The sequence below is a fragment of the Phocoena phocoena genome, chromosome 2 (genome assembly GCF_963924675.1).
Source record: "Phocoena phocoena chromosome 2, mPhoPho1.1, whole genome shotgun sequence".
NCBI classification, from domain to species: domain Eukaryota; kingdom Metazoa; phylum Chordata; class Mammalia; order Artiodactyla; family Phocoenidae; genus Phocoena; species Phocoena phocoena.
Genome location: NC_089220.1, coordinates 147923056 through 147947160, shown reverse-complemented (window position 1 = coordinate 147947160; position 24105 = coordinate 147923056). Strand labels below are relative to the sequence as shown.

General features: G+C 53.3%; 1 protein-coding gene across 1 annotated transcript in view; it reads left to right on the top strand.

Annotated features, from left to right (window-relative positions):
* ADARB2 (adenosine deaminase RNA specific B2 (inactive)) overlaps positions 1 to 11639 on the top strand; it is a 363774-nt gene extending 352135 nt beyond the window's left edge. The window contains exons 8-10 of the mRNA XM_065871875.1: positions 6987 to 7168; positions 10188 to 10366; positions 11463 to 11639. Coding sequence (XP_065727947.1) covers positions 6987 to 7168; positions 10188 to 10366; positions 11463 to 11639 — 538 coding nt within the window. The remainder of the gene's footprint in view (positions 1 to 6986; positions 7169 to 10187; positions 10367 to 11462) is intronic.
* The last annotated feature ends 12466 nt before the right edge of the window (positions 11640 to 24105 follow it).

Below are 24105 nucleotides of genomic sequence, written 5' to 3'. Positions count from 1 at the left end.
GTCCCTGGGCTGAGGAGGGTTCTAACTGCTTTTGAGGGGGGACATGCTGGGGACATTGTGATGCCCGTGGCTCTGGGCAGGCGGGGGGCCGCCCCACATTCATCCAGGAGTTGATGCAGCTCATGGGTAGCCCTGCCAGTCACCTGTCTAGTCCCCAAATCTGGTGGCCAGGTGAGTGGTGCCCAGACGGTGGGGAACGCAATGGGGCAGGAGGGGCCTGGGGGGCATGGCACCAGGTCCCCTCCCCCCACTCAGTCCCCTGGGAGCCCAGCCCACCTTCCCAGGACTTTCCTCAGGTGTTCCCTGAACATTCTCCTCACTCTCCTCTGTCTCTGTCTCTCTCTCTGTCTCTGTCTCTCTGTCTCCCCTGCCCCACCTTCCTCCCTGAACAAGCCCACCATCTCTGCCTCTCTCCCTGCAACCCCCGGAATGCCCTCTCCCTCCTCGGCCTCCCCTCCCCCTGCACCCCGTGTCCTGCTCTGGAATCCTATCCACCCCCACCATCTGCTTCTGCGTCTAAGGTCTGACCCTCAGGGGATCGCTGGTGCTACCGTGAGGGGTGCGTGCGCAGGTTAGGGTCCCGTCTCTGCAGGTGGGCACCCATCCATCGCCCAACGGGAGGCGGGAGCAGAGACGTCCAGCTCTGCAGGGGGCCGAGCGAGGCTGGACTGGAGCGGAGATGGGGCAGGCGTGGGGTTTCCTTCGTGATGACGGCCGTGCTCAGAAACGCAGAGTCGGGGCGAGGCTTTCGTGGACAGGGCAGTGGAGGGGTGGCCCCTGACCATGCTGGACAGTGGGCAGGACTCACACAGGCTGAGCGGCTGGGTCAGACCTGGCCCAGGACCCAAGCATGTGGAAGGGGTCGACGCTATGGACAGAAGCTCTGTGCAACGTTCCCACGAGTCCAGTGGTCAGGGTGGCCTCCCAGGGAAAATGGCTGCGTTATGTGAATGTCATTATCATCAAACTCACTCCAAAGATCGTGGGAACCAGGCCCAGGCTGCCCCCCTCCCTAAACCGGGCGCACAGCCGACAGAGTCTGCAAGCGCATACAGGGCCCCAGGCTCCTGGGGGTATGCCATGCTCAGCATCGTGTGGAAGCACACCTGGGACGTCACCGGGAGGTTGGAGAGTCTGACAGACCAGCACCAAAGCCAGGATGCCCAGCACCACATACTGGATGCGGGCAGGATGCCCTTTCTCCCTGTTCCATGGGAAAAAAACACCCGAGGCCGGAAGTGGGGATACACCAGCTACGTTTTTTCCCTTTAAAAATAATTTTGATGCTGACATAGCAGAAAACGAAATCTAATTTCTTCTCTTTGGAACAGAGTCGTTGGAATTCCCAGGAAAATTCTTGGGCCATGAAAGTCTTTTGAAAGTCAGATTTTTGGCCGAAAAGGAATTTTAGTTAAAGCCCTGGAGCAAAATACTATCTTGCAGATAAAAGCTGGTTCCAATGCTCGAGGGAGAGTGGATACCTCTCCCTTGGGTGAATGGCTTCCATCCAAAACGGAACCAAACCTGAGACTCTGTGGCCACAAGATCCTAAACGCACCTAAGGCCACACGTTCTCATGCCTCCAGATAAAGGGAAAGTGTGATGGGACCATCTAGTCACACCGACTGGTGGAAACAGCCCACAGGGAGCGGCATCACACATCTGAAGTTCCCCTCACCCCCCATTAAAACATAAGAGAGAGTAAGAAACATTAGGAGACTTGAAAAGTAAAAAAGACGACCAGCCAGTATCCCAGCCGTCACCGAAAACAGCAGGCACCTTGGCTATAAACGCCTTAACCTTTTTCCTAAACACAGGCTTCTTCCTGTCATCAGGATTTTGCTGCTTCGGGCAGTTTGCTTACAGCCCATCACTGAACACTACGATCCTGGCTCCTTTCAAAGTCACGGGCATTGAATCCACGTGCAAGGCTGGAGGCACCTCCCTGCTGCTGGATCCCTGGGTGCTCACAAGTGGTTGCTCCGTGCACCATGTTTCCAGAAATATCTCTGTGCCGAAGCGTTTTTCCAAATCTCCAAGTACAGACTTAGGACATACTCCCCAGAGTGGGGTTACGCAGCCCAGGGTATGGGGTAAACAGAAGCAATGGGATCTCCTAATGCCCCATAGCAGGTGGCATGGGCCCAACGGTGGCCCCAAAAGATATCCTTGTCCCCAGACCCTAAACCCGTGAGTGTGGCCTTTCCAGGCAGGATTAGGCCAAGGACGGTGAGAGAAGGTGGCCTCTAAATGCAGCTAGTGTATCCTCGTGAGTGAGGCCTTGGGGACCTGGGGACAGAGCAGGTGCACAGGGGAGGCCACAGAGACAGAGGCGGGGCCCAGAGGGACGCATCCACAAGCCTCTGAGCGCCAGGTGAGCGAGGCCTGGGGGTGGGGTCTCCCCGGTGCCCCCGGGCTGCCACACCCTCACCTAAGACCTCTGCCTCCAGGAGTAAATTTCCGATGTTTTAAGCCCTTCCCCACCCACCTCACCCCCTGCCCCGGGAAACCAATATAACCAGGTAGGAGACACCACTTCCACTCACTTGGCTCAACTCATGTGGTCTTTGCGAAATTACAGAACCAAAGTCATAGTGAAATCTATTCCTAAAATGCCACTGCCTATGCCAGGCTGGTGCAGACCCAGGGAAACTGCAGAATGTGGGTTGTTTCACCAGGTCCAGGAAACTCGACCTTCAACCCACGAGTTAAGGTTGGAGGCGCATCAAAGGGTTGGATTTTCCTGCAGCTCAGAGATAAAACAGACCAAGCCCTGCGCCTCTGTGAGCCCAGGACAGATGACAAGTGTCACCGTGAGGCCCATGTTCCCATGGACGTGGCCTGGCTTTCTGGACGTAAGAAGCCAATCTGAACGGTCACTAACAGGAAACACCGGCCACCTGAAAGGACAGGCGAACCAGGGAGGGGTTTTTGCTCTAAGCATGGAGAGGCAAGTAGCATATAGAAATCTAAATCTTCTGGAACTGATGTTCCTTTAGATACGGTTTCTCATTTTAAACACCAGAGCTTGATTATCGATTGCCATGTGTCTTTAAATGAACAGATTAAAACTTTCTCCGTAAAAATGAACTGTAAAGAATTACGGATGCTCTCTGGGAACCGAGGCCCCATCTGACTCCCCGCACTGAGATCTCAGGCTGCAAGACTCCCCCCTCTGAGAGTGGGGACCTGGCTCTGCGCCCAGCCCACCTGGCAGCCGGATGGTGTTACCTACAGCTCTGCTGAAATCAGGAGGGAATGTGTTCATGCTTCCAAGCTCCAAATATGGGTCATTTTAAAACCACTGCTCTTACTAAACGCCCAGCCCCAAATGTTCCCAGCTTGGTGTAATAACCACGACTCTTCCTTTACAGAAGACCGTGGTCACCTTACCGCAGCCTTTATGGGAAACTTCAGCCCATCTCCAGTGGTGAAGGTACAACCGTGTATCTCAGATTGGGACTCGAACCTCACCAAAACCCATAGTCTTTTAACCGAGATCACACACCTGGTTTCAGGATTTAACGAAGCTCAGGTTCTTGAAGTCTCATCACAGAAAGCATTCAGTGATAGACAAAGTGATAGGTAACAAGTGGATTTATTTAGAGAGAAACACACTCCACAGAGTGTGGGCCATCTCAGAAGGTGAGAAAGGCACCAGGGTATGGGGTTGTCAGTTTTTACAGGGGTGGGTAATTTCATAGGCTAATGAGTGGGAGGAGTATTCCAGCTATTTTGGAGAAGGGGTGGGGATTTCCCAAAATTGGGCCACCACCCACTTTTTGACCTTTATGGTCTGGCCTTGGAACTGTCCTGGCGCCTGTGGGTGTGTCATTTAGCTTGCTGATGTGTTACAGTGAGCATATACTGAGGCTCAAGGCCTAGTGGAAGTCGACTTGTCTGCCATCTTGGACCCATTTGGTTCTAATCAGTTTATGTCATGTCCTTGGGCTATGTCATTCTTTTAAAAGTTGTGCCCTGCCCCTCTCCCTCCTGTTTCAAAGGTAGTGAGTGATATACTCAGGAATATTTGTCCAACATAAGCGCGGTAACAGTGATGACACTCCCGCATCTGCTGCCTCTGCTACTCCTGCAACAATGCTGAGACAGGGACACAGATCTGAGGCAGCAGCCATCCCTCGTCCAGCCCCCAGGACACTGCAAAGGGCTGAGAAGCTGCAAAACAAACTAGAAATTAGGTGACCAGGAGACACCATGAACATTGAGGGAAAGCAGAAGAGGGGCTAAGTGACAACAAAAGACACGGAGGTCACCTGGACCCGGTAGACTGACTCCCAAGTCCATGCTGCCTGCTTTGTGCATCACCTGGCTCCCAATGGAACTGCCTGGCACGCTGGGAACGCTGATGCCCACTGCACCCAGACCAGTTCCATCCCGGCCTTGGGAGTCCTAGCAGCAGGACGCTCCAGACGAGCCCAGGGTGCATGGCACTGTACTCACAGCTGCGCCTCAGCCTGAGTCACCCAGCTGCACCGTGACCTTTCTCAGTGGGTGTGACTGTGCCTCCAGGGCACAAGCAAACCTGCCCACGGACAAGGAGGGAAGTGAAGTAAGGATGGATTTGGTGATGTTCAGACCTCACTGTCATGGTGGACCCGCACCTCCTCCCTACGGCCGTGCCTCGGGGGTGAAAACGGCAGACAGGGACCCCGACCACCCACAGTCCCTGCACCCATGCCCGCGGTTATCGGTCTCAACCCCCGGGCGCACAGGCCCGGCAGGTCTTGGGTGGGGCCCATCCTGGGACAGTCCCTGTCAGTCCTCGAGGTACAGAGATTGTCTCTCAGTTAAAGAAAACAGCCTTTTTCCAAGATCTGTCCCTCACTTATCTTTGGTATTTCAGTGATTGACAAACAGACAAAAATATATTTATTTAGGGATTATCTATATTGAAAACTAGACCTGGGACTTTTTTCTCTGTCAACACTGCAGTCATGTCAGCTGTTTGTATAAAAGGAGAGGCACTTTCCGTTCAATCCGGAATGCTGAAAACTCTCCAGTTTGTATTCAGGGCGACATTTGGTTTTATTGATGGTGTTGGCTGAATAAGTTAAACTCGTACAGCCAGGGAAGGAGAAGGCTGATTGTCTCTTTATTGTAAAGGTTATTAGGAGAAGACCAGATATAGAATTTGTTTGTCTTTAGACTTTCCTGCAGAGTCAGAGCCATTCAGATACGTTCCAGAAGTTTTGTTCAAAGCCAGTCCATGGACAGCCTGAAGCACAGGAATGTCCCCTCTGTAATACTCATCTCATCATTAGAGAAAGGGCTTTGTTATCGATGGGGAATGTCCATTCCCCTGCTTCTCATGCCTCCAGAAATGTGCTCCCCTTCAACACTTTTGGACACTTACTCTTTGGGAAAATGACACATCAGATCCCAAGGGCAATTCTCCACTCCTTTCTGAGAGACAGGTTGTGACTTACAGAAATGACCACAATTATTTTTTTAAGTGAAGTTATGCAAATCTGATAGACTAAAGTAAACGTTTCATAAAACCAATGACTGTTTAAATTGTAGGACTAAACTGTTTGTATATAAATATTACCTTTTATATTCCACTTGAGTTTTATGTGGGTGAGCACATTACTTTAATGACCCACACTTAACGGAGGGGGAGCCGTTCCTCAATCCTCGCCAGCCAGATGGCTGCCTCTTCTTGCATGAGATTAGAAGATGTTTCTCACTCACCTCAATGCTTCTGAGGCAAATTAATATCGCCAGCTAAATTGCTTGTGTTTACGGAATAAAATTTAAAGGGAATTTTTTAAGACAATTGGTGTCACAGGTTCTCAGAGCAGACTGCTCTCTAGGTAGGCCTGCTGGTTTGAGCACTCGGTAATTAATGGAAAGAATTCTGTGTTAATTGACTGCTTCGGGAAAGGGAAATAGAATGACTCCTTATTAATCATGAAAGGAAATGTACGGCATGGAAGCACCACATTAATTGCTCTAACCGTGGAGAAATGTTAATTAATGAAAAGAATAATGATGTAAGAAATTAACTGCATAATGCTTGTGCTGGTGGAGGCTGGATTTGAAGCATGTGGAAACCACAAAATGTCGCCTTAAATAACAGATACACGGAAAGTTGTTCCACTCAAATTTACGGGGAAATGTCTGACAAGGCTCCTGTCACCTTTGCTGGCAGAAGCAAACACTCACCCAGAGCCTCATTTATGTCAAGGACCACGGCCTTGTCCTCTGATCGGGGCTCCTGAAGTCAAATCACCCCCAGAGCCAAACAAGGTCGTTCATGTCACCACAGTAGGTCCCGCCCGCTGCTGAGTTTGACAAAGGGGTGGGGAGGGAGAGTATTCTCCCCTAAACTGCAGTCAATTCAATTTCTGATATTTCCCAGGGAACATAAAGAAAAATTGCGATTCACTTTGGAGACAGAGGGTCTTTTTTATTTTTTTTTTTTTTTGCGGTACGTGGGCCTCTCACTGCCGTGGGCTCTCCCATCGCGGAGCACAGGCTCCGGACGCGCAGGCCCAGCAGCCATGGCTCACGAGCCCAGCCGCTCCGCGGCACGCAGGATCCCCCCGGACCGGGGCACGAACCCTCATCCCCGGCATCGTCAGGCGGTCTCCCAACCACTGCGCCACCAGGGAAGCCCAGAGGGTCATTTTTTAAATCTGACTTTAAGACCCTGAGAGAATATGTAGCTTCCCCTTCACCCAACAACTCATTTTCCAGGAAAAGGATCCACGTTTATTCACACGCAGACCCACCGACACCCGTCCCCCCGACGGCAGAGAGGGGCTCGGGGTCACCAGGGGTCACGAGGCCAAAGCCATGCCCGGTCCAGGGTGCTGCGAGCCCCAGGCCAGCTCCCCCCACCCCCCACCGCCAGCTGCACGATGGGGACAGTGACGCCTCGGGGACAACGGGGCAGAAAGGCCCCCCGTCCTCCCCCAGGTGAGGCCAGTGAGCCAGGGCGCTGACGCCCCTCTCCCCCCCAGGTGGAACGTGCTGGGGCTGCAGGGTGCGCTGCTCTGCCACTTCATCGAGCCCGTGTACCTGCACAGCATCGTGGTGGGGAGCCTGCACCACACCGGCCACCTCTCCCGGGTCATGAGCCACAGAACCGAGGACATCGGCCAGCTGCCCGCCTCGTACCGGCACAACCGGCCCCTCCTCAGCGGTAAGAACAGGTCCTCAAACGCACACACCCCTCCGTCCACAGGCCCTGAGGCCCCCAGGGCAGGCTCTCCCAGTCTGGCCCATGGCCATTTAAGACTCAGCGAGCAGAACGGCAGAGATCGGATACTTGAAAGGTCAGCCGGGTGCGGAGCATCTCCGGACGACATTCCAGAGTTAAGGTGTAACAGGATGAGCCCCTCAGACATCACAGTGTCACTTTCAGGGCAGTGTCTGCGGTGCCCAGAGAAATCCAGGCAATAAACACACGTGTCCAACAGGGCAGGGAGGATCCAGGGCCATAGGTCGCCCCCACCTGATCCAGGAGCAAATTCCTGAATGTTCCCCCAGCACCAAACCTGGGAGGGGGATGCTGCCCCCAGGCCGCCAGGGCCGGCCTGGGGTCGTGAGGACCAGAAGTCACACAGCCGTGAGCCCCTCTGGCGGCAGCTGACCTCTCAGCTCAGCGGGATGGGGCATTGGGGAGGTAGCCCCACCCGCTGTGACCCCCGTAATTAACCCGGTAATCCACCGCGGCTCCCTCCTGGGTGGTGCCTTGTCTCTGAAGGGGCTGCAAGCCGTGATCTGCGGTGGGGGGCCCTGGGTGGTGGGCATGTGTAGACCCACAGCAATTGGCCAGCCCGGGGCTTAGACCAGATCCCCCGGAAGAGGAGAGAGAAGGTCAAAGAGCCAGTCAACGGTTGTGGTAAGAGCCAAGCCTAAGGGTTACTCCCAGGACCCTAAGGTTGTTCTCAGAAAACCAGGGGCAACAGTGGTGCCCACGGGGTGGCGGGAACTCGCGGGGACAGCTCTCAGCCAGGCCAGCCCCCAAGAGAGCACACCTCCCCACTCCCTCAACCCTCCCACGAGAGTCACCAGCCAAGGGCAGCATCACGGACCCCAAAGCTCAGACAGGGCGGAAGAGGATGCTCCCAGTGGGGCTGGGACCACCCAGGGCTCAGTGGCTATGCCCCAGGTTTCTTTACACACCAGAACCTGTTCCTAAAATCTAAGGCCCTCTGCCAAATCCGGGGACCACGTCAGATTCCAGGGGCTCCCAGCGTCCAGGGAGGGGACTCAGCAAACTACAGCGAGGCCATGGGAGCAGGGGTCGTGTGCCCATCCAGGACCACTGCCCCACCTTCCCTTCCCGTGACTCGGGCCGACTTGTCGCGGAGGGGGTTGCCTCACCCCCGTCCTCGCCATGAACGGTGCCTTCGGATCTGACCCAAAGCTGTGCCCATGGCTGTGGCGCCCTACGGCCTGAGCCCAGCAGGTGATGGCCACGTACAGCCTGTGGGTGGTTCTCCTGGGGGGTGGGTGCCCAGAGAGGCCTGATCTGCACGGTGCAGCTACTCACCCTCCACGAGTCCCCCCCAGAGAATGGCTCCACCATTCAGGGAAGGGACCTAAATAAACCCAGCAGCCACTCCCGTCAACGTCAAGATGAGGTACACACCCTGTCACACCAACCACGACAGCGGCTGTTACCTCCATTTATAAATGTGGAAATAGACTCACGGGAATTTAAGTGTGAAGAAGCTCTATTTATCAACATGGAGCAAGGATTTGAACCCCGTTTAACCAGAAGGCCAAGTTCTCCCGACACACCCACTGTGACCCGTGGCAATGGCACAATTTCTTAACCACACAAGAATTAACAACACAAACAAGACCAGCTGAAGAGGTGGCGACATCCACCTCGTAGGAGCTGGGGATGGGAGCCTGAGACCCACGCCCGTCTCCAAGGGGGTCAGTCCTGACTCACCATCGTCAGGTGAGGGATGGGAAGGCTTGCCTCAAATTCAACGTCTATGAAACCAGAGTCATTTTCTAAACGGTCAATAATTTCAGTAATTCTGATAAAATATCACTTTGGGCCCGGTTTCAATGTCTTTCTTTCACTTTCCCTTTTCGTCTTTCTCCTGTTCTTTCTTAAAATGTTGAAGATTAATGAGTTCCTGTGGTTGGGCAGCAGAAACAGCTCTGCAGTGGCCCCCAAAGACCTAGAATTCCTGGTGTGGAGCTAAAAGCAAATGTTCAGGTCTTGGGTGTCTAAGTTAAATTTAATTTCCATCTATGTTGATGAGTCAGGTGACAACCTTTCCATGTGTCCAGCTCCTTGGGTTGCCACTTGCCTCCCAGCACCAGGCTCTGCTTCCCCGTGAGATGCTGCTGGGGCCCCTGGGCCCACCCACCCAGGGCCCTGAGAGGCCCCATGCAGCCGTCCAGTCTGTCCACTGGGGAACAGGAGGCTGGGAAGGGGCAGAGTGTGGATACGGGAGCAGCTGCTCAGGGGGCTGGATCCAGGGAAGGGATCAGGAGGGGCGGGGAGGGGGGGGTCCAGGCTGAACATCCTGCAGCACTGTGGCCGTGAACACACATGAGACCAAGGTCCTTCTCTGCGTGACCCCAGTGGGAGCCAGGGTTGGGGGTGGAGCCAGTCCGTCAGCTGCGCGGGGAGTCGGGGGGCATGGAGGGCATGTGGCCGAGGCCCCGGGGTCAGTGCCCCTCCTCCCAGGCCACCATCCTGCATGGTTTAGCATCCTCGGCGGCCCCAGGACTCAGAAAGACCCACTCCCGGTTTAACGCTCTGCGGTCCTGAAATTCAAACCAGGGCCCAGTTTCCAGTCCCCGCTGGGCTCCAGTCACCTTGCCGGGCCGGCGCCTTGCACTCTCAGAGCTCATTTGTTTTCACTCCATTTCATATCTCGTCAGCCGGACTGTGACCCTGGCATCTGCCCTGTGGGGAGCGGGCAGGCAGCAGATGCCCCGTAAACGCACGCTCTCAGCTGGCCTTTATGCGGCCCCATCTGTTCACCAGTCCACGCGACGAACATCCAGAGAAAGGGGGAAACGTGGGCAGTGTTATTACAGGAACGCCTTGCATTTAAAACCCTTCGAATCCAAGCCCCAGTGATGGCGCTCGGGCCGGCCGTCCACCCCGTCCCACCAGCGTGGGAGCCATTTCCCGCCCGCCCGGCCAGCAGCGCTCATGCCCGGTGCCCCGTCTCTCCCGGCAGGAGTGAGTCAGGCCGAGGCACGGCAGCCTGGGAAGTCGCCCCACTTCAGCGTGAACTGGGTGGTGGGCACGGCGGACGTGGAGGTCATCGACGCCACCACCGGGAAGCGGAGCTGCGGCCGCTCGTCCAGGCTCTGCAAGCACAGGCTCTCGGCCCGGTGGGCGCGGCTCTACGGCAAGGTCAGTGGGGCTGGACATGGGTGGGGCCCAGGGAGCGGCCGCTTGGGCAGAGCCAGGGTGACACAGGACACGCAAACCAGGCCCCGTGTCCCTGCCCGCCCCCCGCCAACTCCAGGTGTGGCCCCTCCTAGTGGGGCCCCTGACCCGCAGCAGGGTCTCATGCTATGGCCCCAGAAATAGGTGGAAAGGGGCTCACTGGTGAACAGCTGTGGCCAGTGCAGCCCGTGAGAAAGTCCATAGAAACTTCGGAGTCCATGTCATTCCAGTCCAGAGAGAAGGAAATGGATGCCCAGAAAAGTTAGGTGTTCCCCCAATTACACGGCTGTGAGTGTCAGGGATGGACTGGCCGGCCAGTAGCCGGTGCCGCCCCCCACCGACCACTTCCCCCGCTCACCACACCCCAACCCTGGTGCACGGGTGGTGAAGCCAGGCCGGGTCCTGCCCCACTGGACACGGGGGCCAGTCCTGGTCCTCCCGGCGGGCTAGCAGGTGACTCCGCCTGGGACGCTGCCTTCATTCCCACGGCCCCCTCGGCCTCACCACCCACGCCGATTTGAGCCCCTATTCCTCCTCGAAAAAGAAAAAAATTATGCACAGCTTGTGCTGTTAATAGCAGACAAGTTCCGTGTTTATTTGTTTCATTAATCACTCACACTTCTTGTGAAGCAAAGTCTCCCTAATTCCTACTGTTACTCTCTTTCTTTTCTTGGAATTTTATATGAAATTTTATTTATCAATAGATCAAATTAGAGAGAATAGATATCTTTGTTACTGAGGCATAATTGACATATGAACAGTGTATATATTTAAGGGGCACCACTGGATATTTTGATACGTTGTGAAATGACCCCAGAATTGGACTGATTGACTCACGCAGCCCCTCCCATCATCCGTGTGGTGAGAGGACTTAACCTGAGATCCACCCTCTTGGCAAACTCCAAGCCCACGTGATGATCTCGCCGCTTTTCTGTTTAAAGGAAGAGAGAAGGAAAAGTGACCGGCAGGCCAGTGCCGGCTTGCCTGGCTTGAGCGGTCCTGCTGGTCGGGGTCCGTTCCCGGCGAAGGCTCACCCGTCCTCTCTCGTTCTGCCCCACAGCTGAGCACACGGATCCCAAGCCACGGAGACACGCCGTCCATGTACTGTGAGGCCAAGCTGGGGGCACGCACCTACCAGGCTGTCAAACAGCAGCTGTTCAGAGCATTCCAGAAGGCCGGCCTGGGCACCTGGGTGAGGAAGCCACCGGAGCAAGACCAGTTCCTACTAATGCTATGAGGCCCTGGGCCGGCCCTGCGCAGCGGGCGAAGCCATGTGTGGGTGTGGCGTGCCCTGACGGTGCTGATCTGTGCTGTGCATTCGTTTTCCTTTGGTGTTCAGAAACACACGCGTGTCTGAAGCTCAGACGAGCAACTAGCCTTGCGTTAGGGACATGCTGCTTCTCCGACGGCTGCTCCCAAGATGCCAGGACCGAGATCGCCCACCACACCTGCCTACGCACAAACAGTTCTCCCTCCTCCTTGTGTCCAAGGGAATTTCCATTTGGGCCAGAGGGTCTGAGTGGATGCCTTGAAAAGCAGTGCCGAGGCTTGGCCGGTGAGAACCAACCAGGCCCATCCCCGACGCTTCCCTCCCCGCCACGCACCTCCTGAGCGAGGGGTTCCCACGAGCACAGCGTGTGTGAGACTTCAGGATAAGCCACAAGTGAAGAGAAAAGCCATGGGCTCCTCCCCAAAGAAGCCAGTAAGGATGAGCTATCGTGTTCATTACTATTTTTTTCACTCCACCTCCTTTCAAAACGATTTGAGACACAGGATATTAAAGAACCCCTAAAAGAGGACCAGAGAGTGAGACCATTCTTGCAGAGAGCAAAGGAACAGTTTCCAAAGCACCCGGGGGCCAAGATTTAGGGCGTGAAGAAACCACCGCTACACGTCCTGGTGACGAGGGTCCCAGATGCACAGCCCCGGGCCCCACGCCCATGGCTTGACGCAGCTGCTTCCCTGGCAGATGACGACCCGACCACATGGACAAGGTCTGAGCTGATAGGGTCCCCCCCAGGGAATCAATCAGGAAACCAAGTCCCAGACCGAGTCCTGCCTTTTTAACTGAGTTTTATCAGAAAGCAAGCACAGAAACTCACAGAACTGTCCCCTTAGGCCTGAAGGGCCTCCAGCTCTCTCATCTCGGTTCTCTGTTCTCCATCCTGAACAATAAAAAAATTCACTTAAAGCAGCTGCAAAAGTGCAAGAGGCAGAATTCTGCCCCCTTTAGGCTCCCCCGAGCACACAGGGCATCCGGGGTTGAGTGAGGGGCGGGAACCTGACCCCCTGTCCACGCAGGAGGGTGGCACCCCCGTGACATCTCGAGTCCATCATATGCCTTGAATTGTTTCACCGCCGAGGACTCATTTCTGGCTCCATCATGCCGGTTAACCAGCCTCTCGTTCCTCCATCTAAAAGATCCGCATCTGAGATTCATCGTGCAGAACATAAATAGCAGAGCTCTGTAGCAGCCTGGGCACCTCACTTAACCCAAGAAAGGCAAATGCAGCATCACAAGCTCTCATAACAACGGGGCAAAAGCAAAACAAAGTGAGTTGTAGGTATTGTCACAAGAGAACAAGAAGTAGAGATACTAGGTGCGGAGAGAGAAACTTTTCCTGGGATTTAATATAAAGTCAAACTTACTCAAGTTCTTTTATAAGAGAAAACGGACCAGGTATTTGACAACTTCTCCAGCATAAAGTTTCAAGAGAGATGAAAATGGTTTTGCAAATAGATGACTCGTATTAATCTTTCATACAAATTGAGGAAATAAAATCTTAATTCAGTACGAAAGCTAGGATCAAAAGGCCAGTTTACGTTATGTTAGTGTCTGATCATTTGACGTGCCATCAGGACAAAGCTCAGAGAACCAGAGGCCTCAGGGCTGGTTGTGATCAGACACTCTGAGCCCCGTCTCTGGAGCCCTGCTCTGAAAGCGGGAGGCACAGTCCAGTCCTGGCTGGAATCTGTGACCAGAAGCTCAGCTCACAGCACTCCGAGCTGTTGCTTGGAGACGTGGTCCACGCTTTGTATGAACGAGCTCCTACTACAGGGAGCAGATGGCAGGGAAGATGTGGGGGAGCCGACCCACAAAGGGGCACAGAGGGCACTGCCCATGGGACCTGGTTCTAGGGGCTTGGAAGGCGCCCACCCACCTATGATGAGCACCCCACAGGGTCCGAGGCACTGGCTTTCCAGAACCACACAAAATTCCTCATGTATAAACATCTGCTCCTGGAGAAAGCCACCCCTAGGGCCCTGTTAGCACCGGCGTGGGGACTTGTCTGTCGGGTCAGGAGGGCACTTCTCGGAGGGAGAGATGGATGAGAGAAGAGTCCCTAGGGCAGCAAGAAGTCCACTTCAGGGCCTGGAGCTTTGCCACGAGTGAGTGGGAAACAGAGAGGGAGCTAGGGACGAGGGACCCCGGGCTCCGGGCACAGGCGGGTGCGGACGGGACAGGAGGGCTGGGACGGCCAGAGGCCAGAGGAGAGGACCCCGGGCTCGAACCCAGCACCAGGGTAGCTGGAGGGCTTGGCTCAGGTCAGCCCGAAGCCCAGAGGTGCATCTCCCTTTGCTTCAGGCCCCCGGGAGCACCAGCACCACTTATGCAGGTCCACCTGCATCTTTCGATTAGAAAAATTAGGGGAATTCGAGTCCAGAGGAGCCCGCACACCTCCCCACCTGGGTCTCTGTGAGGAGAACAAACACTTGAGTCACCCTGAAATCAGGACGGAGCCAACAAAAGGGCCCCCCACCTGCCGAACCTGCCTCGACCACCATTCTGTCTCCGTGATTCACACTTGCCCTGTTCCGTGTTCGCATCCACCCTCCCACAATCTGCCCTCCCACTAACATCCAACTAAAGTCGGCAGCACCTCCATCTGCCTCCCAAGCCCACACCACTCCCCATCAGGGAGAAAAACATAAGCAACGTACAGTTCCCAGCCTGGTCCTCCTGGCAGGACCCAGCCCTAGAGGGTCAGGAGGTCGGTAGCTCCGCTTGTCCCCTCCCAGCACATGATCCCACAACGTGTGATAGCAAGTTACTGGATTTAGGATTATCTTTGGGTTTTGTTTTTGCTGAGCAAATGATTTGCGGGTCTATTTTGCAGATCTATAACTGTTGTTTCCTTTTTGTTCCTTTCTAAGTCTGTATGTACCCATCTGGCCACTACAGTGTCTGATGTCCGCTGTTCCTCAGAAATGTTGACTTGAGTTGCTTTTCAAGGAAACACAGCTCATATTTTTCCCACATAATTTTTTTCACAGAATTCTGTTCTTACCAATAAAGTTAAATGTTTTCTTTCTTTCTTTCTTTTTTTCTTTGGTATAGTGTTTATCACGTCTGGAGAGCCATAAATAGTAAATACACGGTGTACCAATGCCCAGAATATTTTGATGAAATCCTATTTTTAGATTAAAAATTTAAAGATGTGTCTATAGTATCTTGTTTAAAAAAATTTAAAAAGACATTTGAAACTTAAAGTAGACATTTTTAATTTACAGAAACTTCTATACCCATTTTTTAAGAAGCCATTCTAATGAAATCATCGAATTGGTCCAAAATACAATAAATAGCACTTTCTAATAAGACCAAAGGAAAGTTAGGAAAAATCTCTGTTTATGTACCACGATTCGATGGCTGTGACGTCTTTTGGCAGAAGCCTCGTTAACACCCAGCAAAGCCCGGTGAACTCTGTCTGGTTTCCCTACCGCCCTCCCCATCCAGGAGCAGGGACCCACGGCCCCGCGCATGTCAAAAGGCTGTCCCAGCTGAGTCCTTGCGGGCGTCAGGGGTGGAGTGAAATGCCGAAAGCTCTGTGATTCAGGAGGGACAGACCCGCGCTCCGAGGCCCCTCCGGGCACAGTGACGGGCACTCGCGGGGAGGGCGGTGGGGACGTCACGGCTGCCAGGTATCCACCGCTGTCCGCGGTGCTGACTCACCCCCAGCTGCAGCACGGCTGCTTCTGGGAACGCGGGGACACTGCCGGCTCCTGACAAGACTCCCCCCACAAATTCTGAATCAGATCAAGTAAAGGATGGGTGGGGGGTGAGGGGATGAGGAAGCGGAAACAAGAGACAGAGGAAGCAGCCATCGAGGGACGGCTCTGGAAAACCACAGCGATGGGGCCACCGCGACCACGGCCCCATCCTACCTCTTCTCCCTCTTCTTTCTCGCATTTCCTCTCCCTGCCCTTCCTCCTCCTTTTTTCTTGGCTGACTCCCCATCCTAAACCCCTGGCTCCTGGTACAACCGGGCGTTAAGTCTCAGGCCCGTGTCCACCCCTGAGCCCCACTTCACTGACCTGAGGTCAGGCCTTTGCTCAGGACGAAGAGGTCCTGGCGTGTTCCGGTGACTTCTTGTCCAGAGGGACCTACCAGTCCCTTCAGCCCCCTGGAGCCTGTCCACCAAAGGGGACACTGATGCCACAGCTCTAGAAATTTAGACCAAACAATATCACTCCTGCAGTGACATGCAGGCAGCATCAATCCCTGGGGAAGGAAATACCTAGTTCTCAACTCATTTCAGAATCAAAGCTGGAGAGATGAAACATCCTCTAAAGATAAAGACAAAGGATCTAGATTCTAGGGCCTCTTTTTACACGGGCACTAGATTTCTATCACTCTGCCATGTAAGTATCAGTAAAAAAGGGAGAAAAAAAACTTTCCCAGCAGTACCCAGTTAATTTTCAGCATTTTTTAAGCAAAATGAACTTAATAAATAGTACTTCTTAAGTGAAGGTATGGACATGAAAAGCATGATTGAATGGCAATATTGTACCAATCGATGTACATTTGTAATATTTGTAAAACAAAAATCCAAAACCTTAAAATATGAATTTACACGTTAATTTACCTCTAAGTTCTGTAAACTGCACTTCAGTGAAATCGGAGAAGTGAATGTTTCTGTTAAGCGAATAAAAATATCAAGTACAATTGTGCTTTCCTGGGGTGCTGGGCCTTTTTCATCAAGCAGAGTTCTAGGGGTTCAGGGTCCACGGAGGGTCTGCCCGCCATAAGGAAATGACACAGTCCACTCCAAAACCTTTGTCTCCTTACAATGACTGTGCCTGTGCGCGGATGGCCCAGGTGCTGCCCTTATGGATTTACTGTCAGTGAACTACGGAGAGCATCCCAGGGCCCGGAGTGGAGGATGCCCCCATACCCCGACTCAGCGTCTCAGTCCCTGGGACCTTCCCTCCATTTTCTCACTGCCGCGTCCTCTTCCCACTGGTGCCCAGGGCCGCCCCTGAGGGGAACCAGGGAAGTTGTAATATTTCAGTGCTTCCAAAAACACTGCACATACTTAAGGTGTTCTGAGCTCTCCCCCCAGATCTGCACATGAAGTGTAGGTATGGCCATCATTTTCCCGCAGAATACTAAGTCAGGTGGCTATCGGGGCATGGGAAACACCTAGAGCATCACCCAGCAGTGTTCACAGTCCCAGTTCTACAGGACTCAGCACGGGCTGGACATCCCAGAGTTCAACTGAGTGTCACCCAACAACATTCTCTGCCCGTTCACGGGCTTGCGGAAGGGACTTCACTATTTTGCTTGTCACCCTAGGGCTGGAGCCAAACACGGGGCTGGTGAGTTGCAGTGTGATGGTCGCAGGTGAGCTTTTGTATCCAAAACAGTCTCATCCATCCAAGTCTGAAATCCTAACACACGTTCCTCCCGGGCAGGATGGGGATTTCTTAAAATGTTTTTCTGTCTATATTTATTTCCCATTAAGCACAGCAAGCGTGTGAGATCTCAGGGTGGAGGCGGAGGTGGGGGCAGAGGTAGGGGAGGACGGGGTGTTCTGAAGATTCCTTCATCCTCAGGTTGGGTGGGAGAAGGGCTGGGCAGCTCCTCACTTTTCAAGTCTTATGGTCAGTTGCCCAAATAGAGAGGACACTTAGGGCCACACCTACCAGCCAGGGGTCTCCAAAAAACAGACCCAATGGGACGTGAACATAGAAAGAGATTAACTTTAAGGAAGTGGCTCGTGAGATTGTGAGGGGAGACTCCCCCTGTAATCAGGTCTCAAGCAGAGGTCTGGAGGCCCACTCAGTCTGGAGGAAAAACAAGCCAAAGGTGAGGAAGGACACGTACAGACTAAAGGGGATGACAAATGGCCCCCTGGTTGCCCAGGACCGGGAAGGAGAAAGGCTGGAGGATCGGGGAGGAAGGTGGGTGGGGCTCAGGCTGGAAGCAGAAGGTGACCATCATGGTATCTCAGGTGAGGCCACGAGAGCATCCACGGCAGGCAGGTGACAGCCTGTCCCTCTGTCCTCTGACACTCTGGGGCCTCACAGAAAAGTTGCCACAGGGGTGCAGATGGAGGCATTGCATGGACCACAGCGTGTGGGTCCTTCCCCCAAGGCTGCTGCAGCCGAAGCTGAGCTGGGTGATCACACCTGCCAGCACGAGACCAGGCGGCACCCAGAAGCAAGTGGATCAGGTCAGGGTCCTTCTTCCCGGAAAGGCGGCCTGATGAGAGCGTTTAGTCTGGACACTGGTGCCACCCAGGCACTGAGTGTCACGTCTCAGACCGAGGGACCCCCCTGATGTCACAGGAGGTAGGAGGGTGACTACGTGACCCACCACGGACCAGACCATGGAGTGGTGAGGTGGCCTGGAAGGGGCAGCAGCGGGAGGCACGCCCAGGTGGGATGCTATCATTCACGACGTAGTACCAACTGTAAACCAACGGAGCCGTGTCCCCATGGCGGGAAAATAGATTCTGGAAACCAAGGGGGAGGAAGTGGACCCACTTCCATGATTCCCTTGGGCACTCGGAGAATTCGCGTTTCTCAAACAGCCACTTGGGAGGATGCTTCAGCCAGGGCTCCCCATGCGGTGGACACACAGGAAGCGGAAACCAACCCTTACTGTTGTGACTATGTGATGGGGCGGGAAGGAGGGCTGTCTGCCTCTTAGGTGTCTGCTGGGCGTGTCCTGGAGAACCGCCCCCGCCCTAGGGGCAGCCACAATGACAGGCGACAATGCAGAGGTTGGACCAAGGCAGACCCTCTGGCCTTGAGTCCCCGCAGGCTGGGGCTGAGCTGAACTCGCCGTTGTAGAGCGCACACACACACACACACACACACACACTCGGCCCGCTTTCCTCCGTGACCCAGGCACACATCTCCTGGCCGCAGGCTCTGCTTCGGCATAGGACAGGGGGTGGGCTGTGCAGAGAAGTGGGTTCAGAAACTCGGTAGCCAAAATGAATAAAAATGTCCACTGCACTTGCTATTTACCTGTGGATAAATCTGAGGACTCGTTTGTTGACATTTGAAAAAGGAAACACTCTTTCTGCGTTTGGAATTCGTTCTGCATTTGGATTCTCAGCATAGCAGGAGTCACAGACTCACAGACGGATGAATGATCCATTTTGCTGGGACTCAGACACTCATGTCTGGAAGAGGCCAAGCAGGGACCCTGGGGACTCTCCTTACCAAGCTTTGCCCCAAACTCTGCTTCGGGCTGAGGAACCGAGTGTCAGCTCCGTCCAGCATGACTTCTGACCTTTGCCCCCATCCCTGGGAGCTCCCAAGGGACAGAGGGGGAGGCAGAAGGGAACTGTAATTGCTATCTTCACTAAAAAGCCTTTGATTTACTCCCTGGGCTGAAGCAGTGAAGCTTTGACACCCGGACAACCAAGCCCGGGATGAAGGGGACACTCTTGAGGCCTCCTGGACATGGCCTGGACGTGACGGAAGGACCATCTGAGGCAGCCAGCGATGAGCCTTCGCACCTTCACGGTGGAAGCAGCTGGGGGCTCTTGTGAATGTTTGCCTGATGCACCGAGCAGCCTCCCCCCACCCCCAAGATGACTGTGAAGGGGCTGCATCTCCAGAATTAGCGGGGTGGAGCCGGAGCTGAGGACGAAAGCGCATGGTTGGGAATGAGGCTACGTTCCAGCTCCGGGATGTAGTGACCTCTGTCCACCTTGGCTGTAATGCCTGGTTTTCATCTCCTTTCCCACAAGCATCCAAACTGCACGCTCTCTCTTTGAAGGAATGCGTCGGGCACCTCGTGCAGGGATTTAGTGCTGCCCTCGCCTGCCAGCCACTAAGCTTCTCCACATAAATCCAAAGACTCAAGTCTCAGAACTGCTGGCTCCTTAGCGAGGACTACTTTGCATTTCAAAGAGAAAAGTACTCTGGACACTGAAAGCTCACTGAAAACAAGGGCTGCTTTGCGGACAGCCTGCCCCTGAGGTCCTGCCGCTGACCCACCCAGCAGGGGACCCGGCTGCCCGCCCCGCTCCGGGCGCCGAGGACCCGAGAAGCTCTTTGCACTGATCTCAGCCCATCTGGGCACTTGGCTGAGTTGCTTTTCTTAGTGGGTGGAGGCTGTTTTCACAGAGATTTTGGCATCAGAAAGACCCACATTCACCCCACAGCTCTGAGCAAGGCAGCTTCTGCATTTGAACCCCAATCCCTCATCTTTCAACAGAATCATACCTGCAGTGAAGGACTGTGATGAGAATTCAATAAGTATGTAAAGGGGATAGTGCTTACTTTTGGTAATAACTGGTCATAATGACGACAGTTATTCAAGTCAGGAAGGCTTTTCCATGCTTCCCACCATTACTGGGATTTCAGCCGCTCACTGAGAGGGAGTGTCAAAGTGATCACTCTCTCCAGGTTCTTCAATAAATAATATTTATTGAGACTTGTTATGAGCAAGTCATTGTGCTCTATCCACATACGTGCCACGATCTCTGGTCCCAAGGAGCTGACGTGCTAGTTGGTGGAACCGAACACAAAGCAATTTAAAAAGAAATTAAACGGTGTCAACAACAGTAAGAGTGGTCACCAGGTTGAACATAATTAGCAGCTGGACAGCAGTGCTTTCAATTGAAGCAAGGGGGCCGCAGAGTAGGGTGACCTGGCAAAGCCAGTGCCCGGGGGACTGAATAACCAGAGGGAGGTAAGGGCACCCGGTAGGGACGTGAGGATGGTGTAAAGTCAGAGGCCAAGATCATCCTGGGCAAGGGTCCATCAACAGGAAGGGTCAGGAGGTGAGACCACAGCATTTCTGCAGACAGAAAAGGGAAATGCAAGCCATCCTGCCTAAAGGAGAGATGTCAGAAACCCTGATTTATAAATGCTTGTAGTTTCAGAACAGGAGAACTATTTCAAGAGGCAACCACTGAGGTTTGGAGAAAATGTCACGGACACTGTAAAGGAACTAGACCTGACACATTCACTGCCCTTCTCTCCTGTGTTGTGTACCTGCTGCGGGACCCTGGGACAGGGGTGTGCTGCACTGCTCCTGGACACCCCGCAGCTCAGGGGAGACGCCCACAGAACGGCTGTGCCCAGGCTGCAGGTTGGACCCAGAAATGACTGTAGGGAACAGCCCACGATGCTCAGGTGTGGTCCCCAGAGCTGGGGGAGGGACACTTCCCCAGTGAAATGTGAAAGTCCTTGGAAGCAAGAGAGAACTTCGAGGCGGGGAGGGCTTCTGTGTCTGGCAGCTTCGCGGGGGTACTGCGGGCAGCACAGAGCAGACAGGCTGAGGCAGGGGCAGGAGACATCCCATCTGAGGCAGACGCCACCCACCCTGTCCCCTGGGAGTGATACATGTGGACGTAGTCAGGGAGGAGCTCCGCAGAGCGGGGGCAGGGCTCCGAGCTCGTGCCCATCAGGACGGGTGCGGAGACCAGGGGCGGCCAGAGGCGCGGCTGCAGCCCGGGAGCCCCAGGGGCCAGGTGGGCAGAAACCCAACCCCAGTGTTGGGCTATTAGCGCCGTCAGCACCGACCCCAGAGCTGAACTGTTGCAGCCAGAACCTCATTCTTCCTCTTCCCATCTGCGGTGAGGCACTGGGAAAGGACCAACCCACCTATAAAACGTGTATGATAATCGCACTACTTCCCTGGTGGTCATGAGGCTCAATGAGCAGCTAATACACAAAGCACTCAGGACAGTGCCCGGGACAGGCTGTGCAGCCAATTCCTGCTTCTGCCTCGCAGACTGGGACGTTAATTGTTGACACCTCGAGCCACAATTTAAGAGGTTTGATTTCCCTGAGGCCATCGTGCTGTAAGACCAGTCCACGCAGGTATGCAGCTTCTGAGCTGAGCCAAACTTTTCTGTCAACCCAGCTCAGGTGCCAGACACACAAGAAGACACCTGCAGATCATTCCAGAGCTCAGTCTTCCAGATATTGCAGAGGAGAAAAAAGTCATCTTTGATACGCCCTTTCTGAACTCCAGACCACAGAATCTATGAGCATAATAAATGATTGTTTTGTACACACAATAACACACTAAATATTCATCTCCACTCTTTTCTTTCTTGGTTTCTGATGGAAAATCTGATGTTATTCTTATCACTGTTCTCTGTAGGTATGCTGTATTTTCTCTGCACCTTTCAAGATTTTGTCTTTGGTGTTCCACAGTTTGAATATGATGTGCTCGAGTGTTGATTTTCTGGCATTTGTGCACTTGGTATCCCCTCAGCTTCTTTGATTTGTGGTTTGCTTTCTGTCATTAACTTTGGAAAATTCTCAACTATTATTAAATCTTTTCCTTGCTCCTTTCTCTCTTCTCCTGGTGTTCCCATATGTAGATATCACACCTTTTGTAATTGTCCCACAACCCCTGGATATTGTTCTTTTTTTTCATTTTTTTTCTCTTTGCATTCCTGTTTGGGACATTTCTATTGACCCATACTGAAGCTTTCTCGAGGTCCAGTCTACTGAAAGGCTCCTCAAAGGCGTTTTTCATGTCCGTCCTGGCGGTTTTGATCCTTGGCGTTTCCGCATCTCTGCTTACACTCCCATCGCTTCTTGCACACTGTTCACCCTTAGCATGTTCATCACCCTTGTTTTAAAATCCTGGCAGGACAACTCCAGCACCTCTGCCATGTCCAAGTCCACTGCTATTTTACAGGAGCCGCTTATGTGGTGGTCAGGCCGGGAGATGCGAAGTGTTCTGAAGACCTGGGATTAGGCCCATCTTTCAGTGCGCCTGGGGCCTTGGGCTGTGACCTTCACAAGGGACAGGAGGGCTAGAGGGGGCTGGGGCCGAGTCATTCTTCCCCACGTCAGACACGGCTCTGGGGAAGCATCTCCCTTGGCGAGGAGGCGTCTGTGGTGGAGCTAGCTCTGGGCTTATGACCAAAGGTGAGGGAACTTTCCTCTGATATTCACGATGGGAACTTGGAGCTCCTGGAAACCTAACCGGTGAAGTGCGGTGGCCCCTGGGGTCTTTATCTCAAGCCAGCCCACGCTCAGCAGTTCATCAGGTTACCACTTAGGGGCCCAACTCATCCAGCTCCAGAAGCTTCTGCTTCTCGCAAGCTGTGAGTCTCTGAATCGCCCATCTGTCTTTCCAGTTTTTGGAGCAGTGGTTTGCCCTCTGACCCTCAGTCCTCTACGAGACCTAAGAAATATCAATGATTTGTTTGTTCACCTTTTATCTTGCTATGTGGGAAGGAGAGATAATCGCCAAGCTCTTTACACGTCAGAGCAGAAACCAGAGTCTCCAGTACAACCACCTTGGAAAACTGCATGGGAGTTTTTTAAAAAGCTAAAAATATTCTAACCATATGGTCCAGCCATTACACTCCTAGGTATTTATTTACCCAAGAAAACTGAAAGTATATGTGAATACAAAGACTCTACCATAAATGTTCATACCAGCTTTATTTGTAACAGCCAGAAACTGAATGGATAAACAATGTGACACATTCATACGTGAAATACTACTCAGCAATAAAAAGGAATAAATTATTGATACAGGCAATAACACAAAATAATCTCAAAACAATTTTTCTGAATGAAAGGCAAAAACAAGTAAATAAGTACAGACCATATAACTGCATTTATATAAAATTCTGGGAAATGCAAACCAATCTTCCTTCCCTCCCCTTTCCTTTCCTTTCCTCCCTTCCTATTTATTTATGGCTGCATTAGGCCTTCACTGCTGCACACGGGCTTTCTCTCTAGCTGCGGTGAGCGGGGTCTACTCTTCTTTGCGGTGCACGGGCTTCTCATTGCGGTGACTTTTCTTTGCTGCAGAGCATGGGCTCTAGGTGTGCAGGCTTCAGTGGTCGTGGCACATGGGCTCAGTAGTTGTGGCACATGGGCTTAGTTGCTCCGTGGCATGTGGGATCTTTTCCTGGACCAGGGCTCAAACCAGTGTTCCCTGCATTGGCAGGCGGATTCTTAACCACTGTGCCACCAGGGAAGTCCCGCAAACCAATATTTAGTGACAGGAAGAAGACCAGTGCCTACAGGGATGGGGGTATGGAGGCACAGGAGGCAGGGAATGCACAGGTATGAGTAAACCTTTTTGGGTTCTAACTGCACTACGTTGATTGTGGTGGTGATTTCGTGGGAGAATATGTCAAAATATGTTCAGTGTATTTTACACAGTTAGACCACAATAAAATCTTTTCTAAAAAAAGGAAAATCAGGTTCATATAATACCAGAGACGGATTAGTTATAGAATATATACAATTAATTTTATCACTGAAAAAGAAAATTAAAAGTTCACCAGTAGGGGGCTTCCCTGGTGGCGCAGTGGTTGAGAGTCCACCTGCCGATGCAGGGGACACGGGTTCGTGTCCCGGTCCGGGAGGATCCCACATGCCGCGGAGCGGCTGGGCCTGTGAGCCACGGCCGCTGAGCCTCCGCGTCCGAAGCCTGTGCTCCGCAGCAGGAGAGGCCGCAACAGTGAGGGGCCCGC